The sequence below is a fragment of the Solea solea genome, chromosome 6, assembly GCF_958295425.1.
Source record: "Solea solea chromosome 6, fSolSol10.1, whole genome shotgun sequence".
In the NCBI taxonomy this organism is placed as follows: domain Eukaryota; kingdom Metazoa; phylum Chordata; class Actinopteri; order Pleuronectiformes; family Soleidae; genus Solea; species Solea solea.
The window spans coordinates 18152213-18169787 of record NC_081139.1 but is presented as its reverse complement, the minus strand read 5'-3'; the positions used below and the strand labels follow the sequence as shown (position 1 = coordinate 18169787).

Below are 17575 nucleotides of genomic sequence, written 5' to 3'. Positions count from 1 at the left end.
AGTAACTCTCTCTATCTCTCTCCTTGAACTCAGCAGCCTGTGTTCTCTCTCTCTCTCTCTCTCTCTCTCTCTCTCTCTCTCTCTCTCTCCCTCTCTCTCTCTCTCTCTCTCTCTCTCTCTCTCTCTGTCTCTCTCGCTCTCATATCAGATTTGCTTTTATTGGAATGATTGTTATTTTCACAAAGAAATGCCTCATGGGTTTTGTCATAAATATCAATCTAGAATATAATGTAAGAAAAAATAACACATTCCTATTTTACTAAAATAAAAACAAACAAATACAAAATAGCGTGTCTTGTCTGGTCAGTGGGTCATGTGAGATACAGTACAGTAGTCACAACTTTCTGAGGAAAATATATTGAAAAATTATAATATTTATGATGATATTTCACAGAATTTCAAAATAAAAGTGTTTGTTTTGATGTCAAGTGGTAAAAAGTACATATGTGTGATATAAAAATGAATCTATTAATTAAAAAAAACAAAACATATAAAAGTAACTTATAACTATAATTATATAAATTGTTTGGGGGGCCCACAATTTTGAGACCTCTGATTTAAACTTTGTGCTCACAGACACGATATTAACGTCATAAGATTCATAACACAAACTGCACAAATACAGAAAGCACATTTAAAAGAAGTTAGTGCACATAATCAGATATACTGTATGTTGTGGGTTAGTGGGTAATCTGGGTTAGTGGGTAATCTGGGTAATACTACTGCTCTCTTATTGTGTATTTTATTTTATTTTAAATTGATTTATCAACCAATATTTGTTGCTAAGATATAAATTGAACTCTATTTTTTATTTAAATATTATTATTTCAAGAGTAACTGTGTTATTATGCAGCAGATAAAGTAGGACACGCTTCTTTTTTTTGGTCGTAGAATGGGACCACAATATGACAAATAAATGGGAACTGTTGACATTATCTCACTAATAAATGTTCAGCTTTTAAAGTTTACCTCCTACGGGAAGAGTCGTCCATGCCCGGAACGGAGCGTGAAGTTTGTCGTACCGGGGGGGACATTTTCAGCCAACGGACAGCCGCGGTACCACAAGAGCATTCCCCGTCACTCACTTCTAACTTCGCAGTGAATAATATTATAGTACATTATCTTCAGACAATAATCTTTCTACATTTAAGAGAGTAGTTGTATATTATTTGCTACAAAACAGAGATGCAGCCGCCGTTCCTTCGCTTTCATTGTCACAAAGCAACAATTCATGTTTGACTATTCGTCGATTTTCTGGGTTTGTACAACGTCCTCGTGGCAAGAGGAGATTTTTCTCTTGACGTTGAGACATCTTTGGCATGGACATGAATGACATTTGTAGCTAGCACACAAACAGGGAATTACTCAGTTAGACAAACCTGAGACATATGTTGGACATAGTGCTAGAGCGAGATGCTAGTGTGGCCATTTAGCGCTAAATCTAAAAAAGTATTTAGTAGTTTGAGCTAAAACTAACCTAGAATGGTGTTTTTCAGGACTTTAAAACCCTTGTTCACAGGCTCCAGACCCTGGATTCATGTAAGGTGCATCCAGCTCAGATATTGCTCTAATGTAGCGACCACCAGTGTCAATAAGAGAGGGAGGACAACCGTGGACAAGTTTAAGACTCATCTGTCCTCTGGTCCAAGTTTTAAGGATTTCATTAAAGGTGTTGATGCTGCTCAACATGGACATCAGTCAGACACAGATGACGACCTTTATGAGGACATGGAGATGGGCAATTCAAGGAAAGGTCAGTCTGTGTGAGTGAAAGCAATTTGTTTTTGAGACAAATTTTAAAATGACGTATTATTCTGTTTTATTGCAGTGTATTTTGAAACGTATGGATGCCAAATGAATGAGAATGACACAGAAATAGCCTGGTCCATACTGCAGAAGAAGGGATATCAACGCACAGTATATTTAAATGAGGTACAACTGAGTTCTCTGTTAATTTTTCTGCTTTAATATCACTGTTATGAGCACTGTTAACCTGATTTGTCTTTGGCTTGCAGGCAGATGTTGTCCTCCTGGTGACATGCTCTATAAGGTAAGACAATCCTATAAGACAACCGATTAGGGCTGCAATGATTATTCGATTAAATGATTACTAAATTAGTCATCAACTATTTTGATAATTGATTTTTCTTTCAATAATTAAAACAGTCTTTCTGATGTTCAGCTTCTTAAATGTGAATAGTTTGCTCCATATCACAAAGAAATCATTAAAAATTAATCATTTTGGTTTGTGCACAAAACAAGGCATTCGAGAACATCATCATTTCCACGTTTGGTGAATACTGAGCAACATTTTCTGACATCTTCTCGACCAAACAAGTGCTCGATTAATCGAGAAAATAATACATTTAGTTGCAGCCCTATATTCGTTATTAAAACACTCAAAGTTATGCATTCAGGAGTTTAGATATAGTCTACTAGACTTACTTTAGTGAAGTTGAAGATGTTTCACCTCAACCAAGAGATATCTTCAGTCAAAGAACCCACTTGCCTGTATTTAAATTCCTGAAAATACAATGACCTTGATGACTGAGAACCTTCACAGTAAATATGATACAGTACCGGCAATCAAACATAAAGTTGGCATAACAAGGTTTTCACACATTCAACTATGAGATGCGTCAACTGACCGATACATTTGAACTCCTCAGAGAAAAAGCTGAACAAACTATTTGGAATCGATTACAAGAACTGACAGTTATGAAAAGGCGCCGGCTGAGGACCCACGCACCAATGAAAATTGGGATTTTAGGTAAGTGACTGAAGTGAGTGATGGCTTATTTTACAGCTACAGTCACAAAGAAATATAAACATTATCGGTTGTGTGTGTTCAGGTTGCATGGCAGAGAGGCTTAAGACTGAGCTGTTGGAGCGGGAGAAGCTGGTGGACGTTCTTGCAGGTCCAGATGCTTACAGGGACCTTCCCCGCCTCCTCACTGTAGCTGATGGAGGTCAGCAGGCCAGCAATGTTCTGCTGTCATTAGAGGAGACCTACGCTGACATCATGCCTGTTCAGCATGCCCCTCATGGACACAGCGCTTTTGTGTGAGTTTGTGGAGCAACTTAGTCTCTGTCCTCACCACCAGACCTGTACGACATGCTCAAAAGATCATATTGTTGTGATTATTGTGACAGATGATGTTGTTGGCAAACAGAGAGCGAATTTCACCTGAATGCATCTTAATGTTTTATTCCAAATTTACCTTAATCAGTGCAGTGACATGTTGAAACTGATTCCTAAACCTCATCCTTGATTCACTGGATCTGTTTCTATTATACTTATTTACTGTTACCTTTTATTGACACGCCAACATTTCCACCTCCCTCAAGCTTAAACATGTTTATGAAGTATTTTGTCATATTTTCTGTGTCCTCGATCTGTTTTTGATCCTCTTTTACATCCGCCTGAAAGCTGTCTCATGGAAACTTACTGTATCAACTGTGTCTTAATAGTTTTGGTTTGTGTCTTTTGCTGCCGGCAGGTCCATCATGCGAGGCTGTGACAACATGTGCAGTTACTGCATTGTTCCTTTCACCCGAGGCCGAGAGAGGAGTCGACCTGTCAGTTCAATTCTAGACGAAGTCCGCATGCTGTCTGACCAGGCAAGTTATAAACACAACATTAAAGAAACCATCCACTGCCTCCATGGGCAAGAGCAGGACATTGCTAAAAGAAAACAACCCATTATGACAGAAGACTGTGGCCACAAATACAGTATGTATTTTAGAAGGAAATGACATTTAATCTCTAATAATAGGTCTAATATCTTCTCTTTACAGTAAAATGAAGAGTTGTGTTTGACAATTGCCAGTTTAAAGGGGGGGGTAGTTCAGGTTCACGTTTGTCAGAAAGCCAGAACAACAGATTTTTGACAATTAACAAAAGCCTCATCTTGTGAAACCCACGGCAGTTTAAGTCTAAGTTATCTTCAGAATATGTTCACTGCTTTATCTCGCTGCAAAACAGCCTTGGTAAGCTGCTCACTGTGTTGTTTTGTGAAATTCTTTGCTCTGATTTACGTAAGAAGAAGAGATCTTGTATCTGAATGGGACCTTCCTGGCTTGATAACGGATAAAAAATTACAAACTTTCCAAAAGAGGCCGCAGTGGACAAGCAGCTATTGTGTCCTGTGGGCTTAAATGTAAGATATCTGCTTTGGTGTGGTGGAGTGAATATTTTACAAAGTGATACAAACTTTAGTTTTCTGTCAAAAAAAGGCTCTGAAATGGTGAAATTAAGCAGTGAACACATTCTTTAAATAGTTTACACGTACGCTGTTGTAGATTCTATTAGGTGAGTCATTTGTTTAGTGGCTAAAATTGGTCTGTGTGTGTCCAACTGCAGCCATATTGTCTTTCAGCCAATGCTATTTTAAATGTGATTTTAAATTTTAAATGGAGTGAATAAATTATTCCCTGACTTGTTTTGTATGGTGAATATTTTCCTCAGGGTGTGAAGGAGGTGACGTTGCTGGGTCAGAATGTGAACAGCTACAGAGACACGTCAGAGGAACAGTTCTGTGGCTCAGACCTGACCAGACTCAGTCCCGGCTTTAAGACGGTCTACCGCTCGAAGCGGGGAGGACTGCGCTTCTCCGACCTGCTGGATCAAGTGTCGCGCATCGATCCTGACATGAGGATCAGATTCACCTCCCCTCATCCCAAAGATTTCCCTGACGAGGTTTGCGTTTTTGTTTTCTATAACAATATTTCATAAGAGTGCAACGTCAAATTCCGACTGTCAAAATAAAAAAATACCACTTTCCACAAAATGACCATATGAACTTGGCTGACTCAAGCTCATTGATCCGGGATCTGTTTTGCTGTTTGCAGGTTTTGCATCTTATTGCAGAGCGAGGGAACGTTTGTAAGCAGATTCACCTTCCAGCCCAGAGTGGAAGCAGCCAGGTCCTGAAAGCGATGCGTCGTGGGTAAACAACAACTTTGTCCTTTTTCTAAACTCAATTCCATTTTTCTTAAAACAGTGTCTTAAAATGTTAATAAAAATACTGATAAACTGACTAAAAAACAAACAAACCCTTACACCTTATAGCTACACACGAGAGGCTTACCTTGATCTTGTCAAGAGCATTAAGAGAATCATCCCAGGTAGGTTGTGTTTTCCTTTTACTTTGTTCCACCTCTTTATGGAGAAATATTCACTTTATAATTTTAGAGTAGAGATATTGTAATTGAGATGTGCAATTACATAGGCCTTACCGATATTAAAAGATACAGTAAATGACACCGTATAAAGAGTGTTTATCCATAAATTCTCGTTAAAACCATCTCCTGAAAATAGAAAAAATCTTCAAGGTACAATAGCTTTTTGTGATGTTTTTTATGGAGAAGTGATGATTTTATACGTGTGTGTGTGTGTGTGTGTGTGTGTGTTGCAGATGTGAGTCTCAGCAGTGACTTCATCTCAGGCTTCTGTGGAGAGTCGGAGGACGATCACCAGCAGACCCTGTCTCTGATCAGAGAGGTTGGCTACAACGTTGGATTCCTGTTTGCCTACAGTATGAGAAAGGTGAGCTCCTATAACTTGTGTCTTCACACCAAATATAACGCCGACTTTAAATTTGAACCCGTGTCCATGTGTCCTTCATCTCACTCAGAAAACCCACGCCCACCATCGGCTACAAGACGACGTGCCAGCAGAGGTGAAGCGGCGGAGGGTGGAGGAGTGTATCACCGTGTTCAGGGAGGAGGCTGCGAGGGTCAACGCTGCTCTCATCGGCAGCACACAGCTTGTCCTGGTGGAGGGAGTGAGTACTGCAAATGGACTTCAACACTGATTGTTTACAGTAGCGGGGCTACATTCACTTTTTAAAGGTCCAATATGCAACATTTTAAAGGATATCTGGAAACGAATATCTTAAAAAAGTATAGTAGAGCAGAGAGCCCTCTGTGTGTTGTTATCAGGGCCTTGGTATCCCAGCACTTGCATTGACTGTTGACACTTAAAGTTCAGGATGTTCACTATAAGGTGTGTTTATAAGTTTATGTCAAAAAGTAGTTCAAAGTGTCCACTGAGGGCAAATCTAAGGATTTACTTTCAAAGAAGACTTTGACTAAAAAGGCTCCTGACAAGGAGAGAGATCAAACCAGGGTTAGAATTGATCTTGCATTACCACGATAAAGAACTATAAAGGCAAAATAGCATTAGAATGCCTTGAAGCGAGCCCTTCTTCTCCACACATGTCTGTTTGATTGGCGACAGGCTACAATAGGCATTTCTTACCGTCTTTACTTGTGACACTCAAGTCTTGAATATTGGACTTGAAAAAAAAAAAAGATTTATATCTTAGCCACACGGAAGCAGAACTTTATAAGATCTTTTTCTTTTTGCAGGAGATGGCTTCATACATATTTAAGGCGTTAGAGTTTAGGGTGTTAGGGCTCCCAAAATGCTGATTCCGTGTGGATAAAGAAAAACGAAGTTATACAAAACTTTTTGCAGATTCTGCTTAACTTGTGGTCGTGTACGGGTTCTCAGAAATTGCTAGAAAATGGTGAGATGGATAGATATTGTACTTCTACTCACCAGCTACTTCTTTAGGTAATATGTGTACCTTTTAAAAAAATGGCCAGTGTGGTCTTCTGATGTTTGTGTTTAACAAGTGGTAGAACTGGTGTATAAATAAAGTAATAAAGTGACTGGTGAGTGTGTTTTAATTACTGTAAACATCCAATGCAGGAATTGAGTAGCTAATTTCTACCACTGCTTATGAATTTACGTAGAATTAGGAGTTGTGGTAGCTACTGTAACCTGTTACCAGGCAACACTGCTCATCTCTGGTTCCACTCTGATGCAGGACAGTAAGAGATCTGCTGAGGAGCTGTGTGGACGAGCTGACGGCAACCTCAAAGTGATTTTCCCCAAAGAAGATTTAGCTGTTCAAGCAGCAGAGTCCAACACTGCACCCATCACTGCTGGAGACTATGTGCTGGTGAAGGTAGGGTTTGGCTTTCAATGTTTTTTATAACACAGTATGATAGATGTGGTTGATATTGTAGGTCAAGCTGACATGATTACAGATCTATTAGTAGCAGTGGACCTTACAAAGTGAGAATAAACTACAGTTTAAATTATATTGTGGGTAAAGTGTATTTAGAAACTGTAAATAATAATGATATTTCACATTATTTTCAGTCAAAGTTAGAACAGTTTTGGTTACTTAAGTCTGCCATACCATAATAATATGTTTAAGGCAGCAGAGGATTAGTACCTCCTGTGTCCCTCTGAGTTAAAAAAAAGCTGGTTTATTTGAGTATGTAGTAGTATAAGAGTAGTATGTCTAAGTACATAATTATCTTTTTGGAGAGACAGACCATTGATTTATAAAAATTGGCACCAGCATCTGCATCCATCATTTAAAAAACCCAAAATAAAAACCAAGACATATCAGTTAACCTCTTGTTTAACTGATATTAACTGAGTTGCTAAAATCAGTTTTCTTCTCTGTGCACCTGGATTTACACTCTGTGCTGAGTAACTGTTTGTCAGTACCTCATGTATATAAGTGTGGAAGTATTTACAAACTAGTCCAAAAAAAAAAGATTTCCAGCTGTTCAGATATTGGCACACATTTAATAAAATAAAACCATAAAATAAAAGAGCAAGGTGAAGGTTTGGATGAAAAGATTATTATAGGATCCCATCAAGTCAACAATCATCACAGTGTCCACAATTAAGGCATTACATATATGGTCTTTTTCAGAGTTGTGAATGTTAGCCAGTCATTAAATGTAGTTTTTTTGTCTCTTAAATGTAGATATTGTCGGCCAACTCCCAAAGCATGCGAGGTCAAGCTCTCAGTTGCAGCTCTCTGAGGGGCACAGGGAAAAACTATGAGACTCTGCCGGAGCACGAGGTTGATGAACGTGGCTCCACCATGATCGAGAGCTGCCACTGATTGACAAAGGTAACGCCACAGGAAACTCACTAGCTCCGCCTCTTTCTCTTCTCTGGCTACAAAGACACACTGTGGGTGTTTTTACAGACACTTTGATCCAGTCCCACTGAACTGCACTGATGGGCTACAACAGCTATAATGTGTTATTTATTTATTTTCACAGTCACCACCAACTATGTGCATGTACATTCTGAACTCCTGAACACAAACTGTTTTTTGAAGTTTTTTGAAGTTCAGCCATTAAAATTAAAAGAATCCTGCTTGTTTTGCAGCAGAGTGCTTGTTTGGTGCTTTTATTTTCTTTTTCCGGGAGATTCTTCAAAGAAATATCATTGATCAGCAATTCTTTTGTGCTACAGAGTCAGAAACTTTGAAAAAGAATTTGTCAGCAGCAGAAAGTGCTGTGTTCTGCTCTGCTCGGAGCCTGTTATTACAGAAAAGATGACTGTGTTTACAAAAAGAAAAACCACACCCTCACACAGTGCTGCTTGGTATGACAGAACAACTGCTTTGCTGAAAAGTCTGCAGCTCTCATCTACATTTATTATGTAAAAAATAATGTAAAAATCATAAAAAAAAAAGTGAGATCTTAATGCAATTGTTTTGCATTTCTCAAGTTTTTAAAGTAATACTCATCCAGTGTCTCAGAGATTTCTCAGTCTGGTTGTTGCAGTGTCTTCATAATGACATGCTCCAGTGCAGAAAGGGATTGTGGGAGTTTTGAGGAATGCAGTTTAACCAGTAAACTGTACGTCTGTTCCGATCAGCATGTAGTCCTAGAGGAAAACAAAGCACAGCAGCAGCAGATATTTACTTAAACGGCTTGGAGATCACAAGTTACATCTATCAAGTAGTTTTATTCACAAAACAGATGTAGCTCACAGCTAACAACATGTTTTATACAAAAAATGTCACGTCTCTGACCTTCAGGACCTCGACCTGAGTGTTCACAAGCTTCATCTTTCCAATCGTAGGGAGAGGGTATCCCTGCGCAAGTTTTACTACGGAGAAAGGTTAAAACATCTATAAAAAAATATGCTCATAAATAATTTGGAAAAACATGATCATAGAGTTTTTGGCTTTATAACACAGTCTGACATGAATAAAACAGATACAGCTCGACATGCATTACCTACACGGTCATAAAATAGATAAATATGGAAAGAAAAAATCCCAATAATTTCAGAAAATACCCAAATTCATATTTGTATATGATTTGTCTGTGTTCACAATTAAAATAGACTGATTGCTCAGGCCACTTTTTCTATCAAACTGTTAACACGTAAACCCAGTCATCACCCTCATCAACAAGGCCAGGTTTTCACCTTTGTGTTTGTTTGTTTTTTTATTAAGACATGGTGAATATAATTGCTTATATTTCAAATGTAGAATGTGCCTAAAATTAGTTTTTCCTTGTGTCCTCGTTGGCAGCCATGTTTTCAGTGTGAGCAAGCATCGGTGGTTCTGGTTAGCGATGCAGGAGGCGCACTGGGGCACTGACTGTTTTATAGATTTAAGAAAGTTGCATAGTGTTGCTTTAATTTCAGGCATTAAGTGATACACAGTCTGAAATTTAAGTCTAAAATATGACCTCTGAACTCTATTCTTGGAACTGTTCTGCATGCCGCAGCCCGAGTACATGATATTACACCTCGTTCACTTAGGAAACAGCTTAAAAATGCAAAAACTTACCATTCAGTTTGGGTATCACAACCGCTTTGACGACCATTTGCAGGACACTGTCCAGGGTTCTGACCTGAAGATTAGAGTTAGGGTTAGTTTGTAAAGTTGTTAGTGAAGGTGCACACTGTGACTCGTGCTATAATGCATCCCTCACCTGAAACTCTCCCACATAACTTGTCCTCAGGGTCAGATCCATTCTGTGCAAATGAGGCAAAATTAGACCCTGATGTTCATCTCTGCCACGACCTTTTCACCCCAATCTTTTTTTTTTTTCAGTAACTCACTTGTTGAGGGTGACGGCTCCAGCCAGCCTTGTTCCACTGACGGACACTTTGGCACTGACGCTGGTCGCCTGTAAAGATAACACAATGAGTCCAATTGTTCCAACAGTGACTTTTTAATCATGTTGTCTGCGTAACCCACCACGTTGAGGGCAAAGAGAGGGGAAAGTGTGCCATTGGGCTGGATGGCGTATGCTGTCACTACTCCGCTGGCTTGAATGGTCATGTTGTTGGAGCCAAAGGTGATGATCGGAGCTTTGTCTGTCTCCAGCAGCAGTTTCATCATCAGACCTGGGTAAAGCTTGGCGATCTGAAAAAACCCCACCAAGAAACACTCTAGTTGACAAATGAGCAATGAAGGTAGTGTTCACAAGCAAAGCAGTGAAGAGTGTTGTTGTAACCTGCGGGATGAATGTTCCAAACGTCCTGGTGTTGAGTCGAATGGGAGAGCTCTGTGGGATCTGTTGCGATAGAATGAGAAAAGTTTTAGACTTAGGAGATTTATTGACTAATGAGTCAGGAGGGTGTTTCTCACCATGTCGTCAGTGATGTACAGGCTGAGAGCTCCGGCTTTGTTGTAGGCGAAGGCTGCAGTGTCGGCAGTGTACGCAGAAACGCCAATGTACAACATGTTGTTGACCTGGGGCGGCAGGGAAAAGGCTGTGGGCGAGAACGGAGCTTCCTGATGCTTCCCTACGTTGTAAAATTCACCCTAAAGGACAGAAGAAAGAAGAGGAGGTAGAAAAACAATAACAATGTGTTTTTTTAAGCTTATTGAGTATTCAAATTCTACAGCGTCGATTGGTATCAATATAAGACTCTTTACCTTCAAGCCCAAGTCGATAGAAGAGTTTGAAACTGTGGGTGACGACACCATGGAATATTCAATCTCTGCATACTGGTCCACCTTGGCTATAACTGTAGTTAGATAGAAAGTCACTTATTCAATATGGGTGAAACATTGTCCCATTCAGACCTGGTAACTAATCACTTCAAGATTCCGATCTGTCCTCTGATTCAATCACAAAAAACACATTAGCAGGTGGCTTTAGGACACACATTCCTGGACTTAATGCAGTCCATCCTCTGGACAGGTTAGAGACCACCTCTTTGTGTCATCTCTAATTGTCATATGATTTCTTTTGTCTGTTGGTTAAAATCTCACTTCGTGTTATAGCAGTGCGAGTAGAGCTTTGATTCACTCAGCTTCACTTGTCTATCGTTTTTCTCTCAGTCACCTGTCATTGTTTATACATACAAACATGGCATCAGTGTGTTTTTGAATGCAGGTCAGGGGAAGCCAGATCTGAACTCATTTGGTCACCGGAGACACATCCAGGAAGCATTTTAATGCCAGGTGTAAACAGTCGTACTAAGCGCTACCCACATACCATCAGATCTCATCAGAGGAATGAAGTTGATTCTTTACAAGTTTGGCAGGACAACAGGTGAGGAACTAGTCGCTCCTCTGAAAGCTTTCATAACTGATCTGTTTTAAACTCAGCGCTGATTAGCCAGTACAACATCAGTATCAGTCTAATACTGGTAAAATCCAAAATCTCTAAATATCTCAAAAGTACAGGCTGTAAAGAGAGACATGCACCACCAATGAAATGTGACCAGAAAGTGAGGGATGCACATATGTTGTTTTGGATAGATACTTTACCATTGAGAGTTTTCAAATAAGGGTTTATATCAGATACAGCATCAGCCACCAGAGGGCACATCTGCAACAGTAAAGAGCAGCAAATCACAACAGTAAAATACAGTTTACACATGAATGTGCCACAAACAATGTCATCTCTATTAATGCATCACTCACAGAGGTATACTTTTTTTTGGGTACATTTTGTTATTCTTATAGTTACATGTAGATTTTTATTTTTTTTATCACAGTGCTTTTAAATGTATTTTCACCTTAAAGGATCATTTAGTTTTTTTTACGTGTGGGTTCCAGCCTGGGACCTGGACGCTTGCTGTCTGATAACATGGCTCATTGCTCTACAAAGCTGCCTCGCCTGGCCTTTTGTAAAGTCCCTTCTGTCTCTGCTGGCAGCCTTGTTATGATGAAGAGTCAAAGAGCAACTGTTTGGGTCCAAAGCTGGTTCACAGAAATGATGTTGCGCTTGGCAACACACTCTGCAAAGTCAGCGTTGACAATGTGTCTATGTCTCTACAACCACACGCAACCAAAAACTGAACTGTCAACATTTGGTATTACTGTACCTGAGTGCTAGATTTATTTATAAATCATGATGTCATCCAACGCAATCAGTACATTTACATGCATGGTTTAATTGAGCTATGGCCGTGGTCCGACTAAGAGAGGCAACCGGACAGCGCTGTATCTCTCTCTAAGCTTGTGCGTATTGAATGAGTTTTATGATTCCTTTATGACCGAAAAACAAACGGTGAATGGTGAGGTGGATGGTGCTGTGGTTCTGTATGTTTTGTACCTGCTGTACATGTTAATGGTGATACAAATTAGATGGAGCATGGCTCTTGTGGTTGCTGTGTTGTCCAAAGAAAGACTTCTGGGTCAAATACCGGGGAGGAAATTTGGATGCGTGCGCAGAACGCCTAGACCGACTCCAGTCCGACTAAGCATATACATGCAGGAGTAATCGGACTATGAATTGCATTATCCAGGTATGCTAGTCCGAATCAGACTGGTTAGTCATACTAATGTGTTTACATGACGTTAGAAATTACCAAATTATTGTCTTAATCCAACTAAAATCTGACTTGCAAGAGTGACGACTCTTGCTCAGTTACGACTGATCTGAGCAGTGTTGTTGTTTAACCTCACCTGTTTCTGCAGTGTGTTTCTCAGTGACTTATCAATGAAGTTACTGAAGAGATTGTACAGCCAACTAAAACAAACAAACAAACAACAACCACAGGAGTTATGGTGGTAAACAGTGAATAAAGTAACATCAGTACAACTGTAAATTGACAGTCCACGTTCATACAAACAGTAGTGCTTGACTTACCTGGCTCCATGGTGAAATTTGATGTGTGCGCTGGCAACAGTAGCTGCACAGCTGACACTGCTGACTGCAGGTCGGCCTGTCTCGTCACTCTTGATGGCAATACTTGTGCTGATAGTGATTCCATTCACATTCAAGTCAAATGAGCCACTGTCTTTCCTGTTTAGAGAGAGAGAGAGGGAGACTGACTGCAGCACAGAAACATCACACAATGGAATTTAAAGCTGTAGTGTGTAACTAATTCATTTAAGTATTAAACAAATGTATGTTTATGTTTAAACCACTGCCAGATGATTGAGCCTATCACACAACTCGGTCTGTGTTTTTCTCAGTACAGAAGCTTTTTTTTGTTTTCCAGCTCTGCACACAGGAAGTGATTTGTTTAAGTCAAGACAGCAACATTGCGCTAGTAAACCGAGATGGCGGCAGACAGGTTTGAGTATGAAAACAAAGAAGTGTTTGTTGAACTGTACTGCTAAAAAAAAACTCAGTTGTTCTGCTGTTACATGTTTCCCCACCCGCCCCTGTGCTGCTGCTGTATACACACAAATGCTCCCTCAGTCTGGTCTGGCAGTATACAAGGAAACAAATTATGTTGCATGATTTTTGCATCAAAAGACCAACCCGAGGCAGAATAATAAAACCAGCAAGCAGCATGACCTAAAGATACACACTGCACCTTTTAAATGTACTGTTTAGGATAAATCTCAAAAATCACACTCACACTATTCGCAAATACTTGACCCTCCAGTCTCCCTGCAGAGTGAGGAAAGCGTCACCAATAGACAGTCTGATGCCGGTGCCCAGTACAGGATCCACTGCAGACTTGGGTAAACCCACATTCACAATTTGCATACTGGAATAAAGAAGAGGCTTGTTTGTAAAGGTGCTTTGGTTTCTGTCACAGTTTCCAGGTGATATAGATGTAGAGCAGCCTTACTTTGACAAGCTGTACTGGACTTTGCCAATGCCTTTGACACTCTGCTTCCCTGAAATATCTGGGATTTTGATGGTCTTGAGTTTCTGCTGGATTGAAACCATGCCCAGTTGTCTGCCTAGCAAAAGACAAGAACATGTGATCATGAGACTCTGGAGACAGAGAGCAAGACGGAGACACAGAGTGAGAGATGCTTTATAGCTAAAAGACAAATCTGTTGCTTTAACAACTTACCATATTCAAGGCCCTTTTCTGTTAGCCTGACCTTTACTCCAGGATTGGTGCTTGAGCTCACGGAGATAAAAGCCAACACAAGGAGCCAAAAACTCAGGGACATCTTGACTGTTGTGAGATGGAAAGTACAAGTTGTTCAGCCTCATAGATTTAACAAAGTTTCTCTTTCAGTATGGTTGACGATTGTGCGAGGTCAATAATAAATCAGCACTTCCTCGTTTAGGGGATTTCTTCTTTACTGCTTCCTCATTTGCCAGCACAGTGACCCATTCATAGACGGCTTATAATGCAACGTGATTACATTTGTTTGCACGTTTCCTCTTTTTCTGTCTGTTTTAACTGAGGTCAACATTTTCTCTCCAGAATAAATATGACCTACATTATACATGTGGGTAAAGTATAATATAATATAATATAATATAATAAGCTGTCTATGTAGTGTTTTAGTCATTTCATTCTTGATTAGCAGCAAAAAAGTCATTGGGTCAGTGGTGAGAAAAGAGCTACTATTTAAAGGGATAATTCATGTTTTCAAGTATGGATAAATGACAGACAGCACTGACACATAATCAGTGATTAAACCAATCAGCTCCATGTGACTCTCTCTGTGTTTCTGGCAACATTGCCAGTCTATACACACATAAAGTGATAAAAAGAAAAAATCCCTGCTACGTTGGGTAAATACTTCTTGCTTTTTACTTAAATTCATTAAATGGCAAATGAAGAAATTATACATTTGTCTCTTGGAAGTGGCTGATTTACCTGTTCTAAAGGATATTAGGTGTTACAGAAATGGCCCCTTATCTCCAGTGAAGGACAATCTTAACACTTCAGCATACCAAGACATTTTGGACAATGCTATGCTTCCAACTTTGTGGCAACAAAGAGAAAGGCCCTTTTCTATTTCAACATGATTGTGTCCCAGTGCACAAAGCAAGGACTATAAAGACATGGTTTGATGAGTTGAGTGACCTGATCCCATCGAGCACCTTTGGGATGAACTGGAACAGAGATTGTCTGACCTCATAAATGCTCTAGAGAGCTGTTCGAGCTGCAAAAGGGGGACCAACTCCATGTGGAAGTACTGTGTATGTATTTGAATACGTCATTACAGTCCCTGTTGCGTCCAAATACTTTTGTCCGTATAGTTTATACTGTGTGTTTGGTCACGATGGTTAATCTTTAAAACGTGGGTCCCCATTTACCGTTGTCTTAACGCATCACACAAGCCATGCTATGTTTACACGGACAGAGCAGAGGAGATACACGCCATATCGGCCATTCTTTCCCCCAAGATCACACTGTCCTTATCGAGGGCCCGTGCCGTCTGTCCCACATCTGAGCTGTTTCAGTTTCCCATCAGAAAATGCTGTTTAATGGGAAATACCGTAGATGTGAGCAGATGTAGATTTAATTGGGTTTTAAGTGTTAAAAATCTGCTCTACCTCGCTGGCAGTCGTGTGAACGAGCCTCCATGTTTCAGACTGAGATAAAAGTCCTATTTTAGGTTATGGCACAGAAACACCAAATGTGCAAATGAGTTGCCACTGCTTCTTTTTGTCGGAGGTTCCTGCTTCAGTCTGGGGCTTGTGAAGGATTTGACCACTGCGGAAGAAACCACATGACTGCCAATAGGTCAGCAGACGAGCTGCAGTTTTATTAAATTATTAAATTAAGATTAAAGGACAAGTCCACCATTTATTTCCCTTTTGAATGTGTATTTTTGTCAAAAAACTACAAGGAACTATTTCTATTTCAGGACAGCTGCGTGATTCGGCCGTCTCTCTCTGATTTATTACTTGAAAAATACAGAAAAAACAGAAGAGTCGCACTTAGTTCCCTGTAGGAGGCCTGATGTTCCTCAACTCTAAAACAAAGGGGGATGATAACACACAGAATCTAAGCACCGTTCAAGATTGTCTGCTTGAGTAGCTTGCAACTGTCCAACCTTGGATAGTGACGGAACAAGGCCCAGATTAATGCAGAGAGCACAGGTCATCTTGAACCTTATGCACTGTCTCAAAGATTGATGTGCACATTTGTCTATATGTATTCAGCCCTGGCAAGATGCTCATCAGAATCTGAGACGACGCCCTGCACCTCATGCCTGGCGTTGTCTCTGTTCTCCTTTGGAACTGAGCTGTCCTCAGTAAATTCTTAAAACCTCATCAATGGCTCATCTTGACTGATCCCAAAGCCTTGTTTTCAGGAATCTCCCCAACAACTCAGCTGTCACATGATGTCCATCAAAAGCACCATGATGTAACAAATTTAACCAGTCCTAAATCATGCTTTAGTGTTTTAGGCTGTGAAAAGAACTGATAAAAGAACATATAAAAACGGCTGTTTTTATATGGTATCATCAGGAAAATCATCAGGAAAAATGACATGTACCAAACTCTTTAATAAGCCACAGAGGAACAGTTCATCGCCCTGACACTGATGATAAACAGAATATTAGATATGTCTTATATAACCTGTGTCTGTGCGTCACAGTCTACACAACATGTCAAATCAGGGCATAGAAAAACACTTGTCAGACCTGTTGTAATACATATTTTGCAATATTTCCCGATACATTATCCAGGAAAAGATCCTGTCCTCAAATTATTAGCATGTGTGGTGTGGCTCTTACCTTAAGCAGCAGGAGGTTTGTCCTGGTGTGTCACTGTGGCTGCCAATAAGACGGACTGAGGGAGGAACAGGAGACACATGACCTGTAATCCACTTACTCAATCAGGAAACTGAACCGATAGCAACAATAAGCAAACTTGGTATTTGAATGTCTCGCTGCTCTGCTCTGCGACAATCTCTTCACACAAAAAAAAAATCACAAAAGACCAAAAGTGTAAGATTAATATTTATCTGGGAGTTGTTTGTGGAGACAACACACCGTGGAGGTACAGTTCTGAATGTTTGACATAGTGTTTGCCTTTGTAGCTTTGACCTTGTTTTAGTTCCAGTAAAGTCATGAAAATTCACTCATTTGTTGAACCAAACCCAACAAAAAAAGCCCTGTTTTAGAACAAGTCTGTGTTGGTTACGAGACCTGCGCTGTATCACCACAATGGCGTGTTTACAGAAAAGACCACGTTTAACACACAAGTATGAAATAGTGTTTATCAAGCTATTCTATATCTTTATTGACCTGCTGCTCAATAAAACGTATCATCTTTTATTGGCTTTTTATTATTTTAGTTTTTTCCTCCTTTCGTGTTTGCCTTAATGATACGAGAAGTACAAATGACAGAAAACAATGTCCCGTTCTCCCTGCACTAAGTTCTCTGCTTCACTTTTAGTTCAGATATTTTGAATTATGAGGGACTCACTCAGTCATAACAAAAGGTGCATTTAATATAATCTAAGCCTGCTTAAATCTACAGTGGCTTAACAATGTGTTTGCTGCTTTATTTCACTTTTAGACAGCCTTTTCTGCATGTGTGTAAACCACTCACACTCCCACACCAAAGTCCATAGAGGAAAAATCAGGAGCTACTGGTCTAAAGCTGCCAG

The 17575-nt window shown here is 39.9% G+C and overlaps 2 protein-coding genes across 2 annotated transcripts; one reads left to right on the top strand and one right to left on the bottom strand.

Moving 5' to 3' along the window:
- Positions 1-1321: 1321 nt before the first annotated feature.
- Positions 1322-8389, top strand: cdk5rap1 (CDK5 regulatory subunit associated protein 1). Its single transcript, XM_058632507.1, has 13 exons — positions 1322-1753; positions 1829-1932; positions 2016-2050; positions 2670-2770; positions 2853-3063; positions 3501-3621; positions 4469-4699; positions 4852-4949; positions 5072-5127; positions 5418-5548; positions 5637-5786; positions 6837-6977; positions 7797-8389. Exons 1-13 carry the CDS (start codon positions 1483-1485, stop codon positions 7935-7937), a joined length of 1791 nt encoding a protein of 596 aa, XP_058488490.1. The 5' UTR covers positions 1322-1482; the 3' UTR covers positions 7938-8389.
- Positions 7593-16806, bottom strand: LOC131461336 (bactericidal permeability-increasing protein-like). Its single transcript, XM_058632508.1, has 16 exons — positions 16698-16806; positions 14063-14170; positions 13832-13946; positions 13616-13747; positions 12895-13050; positions 12711-12774; positions 11568-11628; positions 10728-10819; positions 10437-10613; positions 10303-10362; positions 10044-10211; positions 9905-9972; positions 9775-9817; positions 9630-9693; positions 8862-8938; positions 7593-8713 (listed from the first exon to the last, which is right to left on the bottom strand). Exons 2-16 carry the CDS (start codon positions 14163-14165, stop codon positions 8672-8674), a joined length of 1422 nt encoding a protein of 473 aa, XP_058488491.1. The 5' UTR covers positions 14166-14170; positions 16698-16806; the 3' UTR covers positions 7593-8671.
- Between the last annotated feature and the right edge of the window lie 769 nt (positions 16807-17575).

Bases quoted from the DNA above. Each gene is read 5' to 3' on its own strand.
- cdk5rap1 (XM_058632507.1), top strand. From the start codon at position 1,483: ATGGTGTTTTTCAGGACTTTAAAACCCTTGTTCACAGGCTCCAGACCC. The intron at 2,771-2,852 runs GTAAGTGACTGA...GTGTGTGTTCAG, and splicing joins AATGAAAATTGGGATTTTAG to GTTGCATGGCAGAGAGGCTT. The intron at 6,978-7,796 runs GTAGGGTTTGGC...TCTTAAATGTAG, and splicing joins GAGACTATGTGCTGGTGAAG to ATATTGTCGGCCAACTCCCA.
- LOC131461336 (XM_058632508.1), bottom strand. From the start codon at position 14,165: ATGTCCCTGAGTTTTTGGCTCCTTGTGTTGGCTTTTATCTCCGTGAGC. The intron at 13,051-13,615 runs GTGAGTGTGATT...CTCTCTAAACAG, and splicing joins GTCAAGTATTTGCGAATAGT to GAAAGACAGTGGCTCATTTG. The intron at 12,775-12,894 runs GTAAGTCAAGCA...TGTTTGTTTTAG, and splicing joins AAATTTCACCATGGAGCCAG to TTGGCTGTACAATCTCTTCA.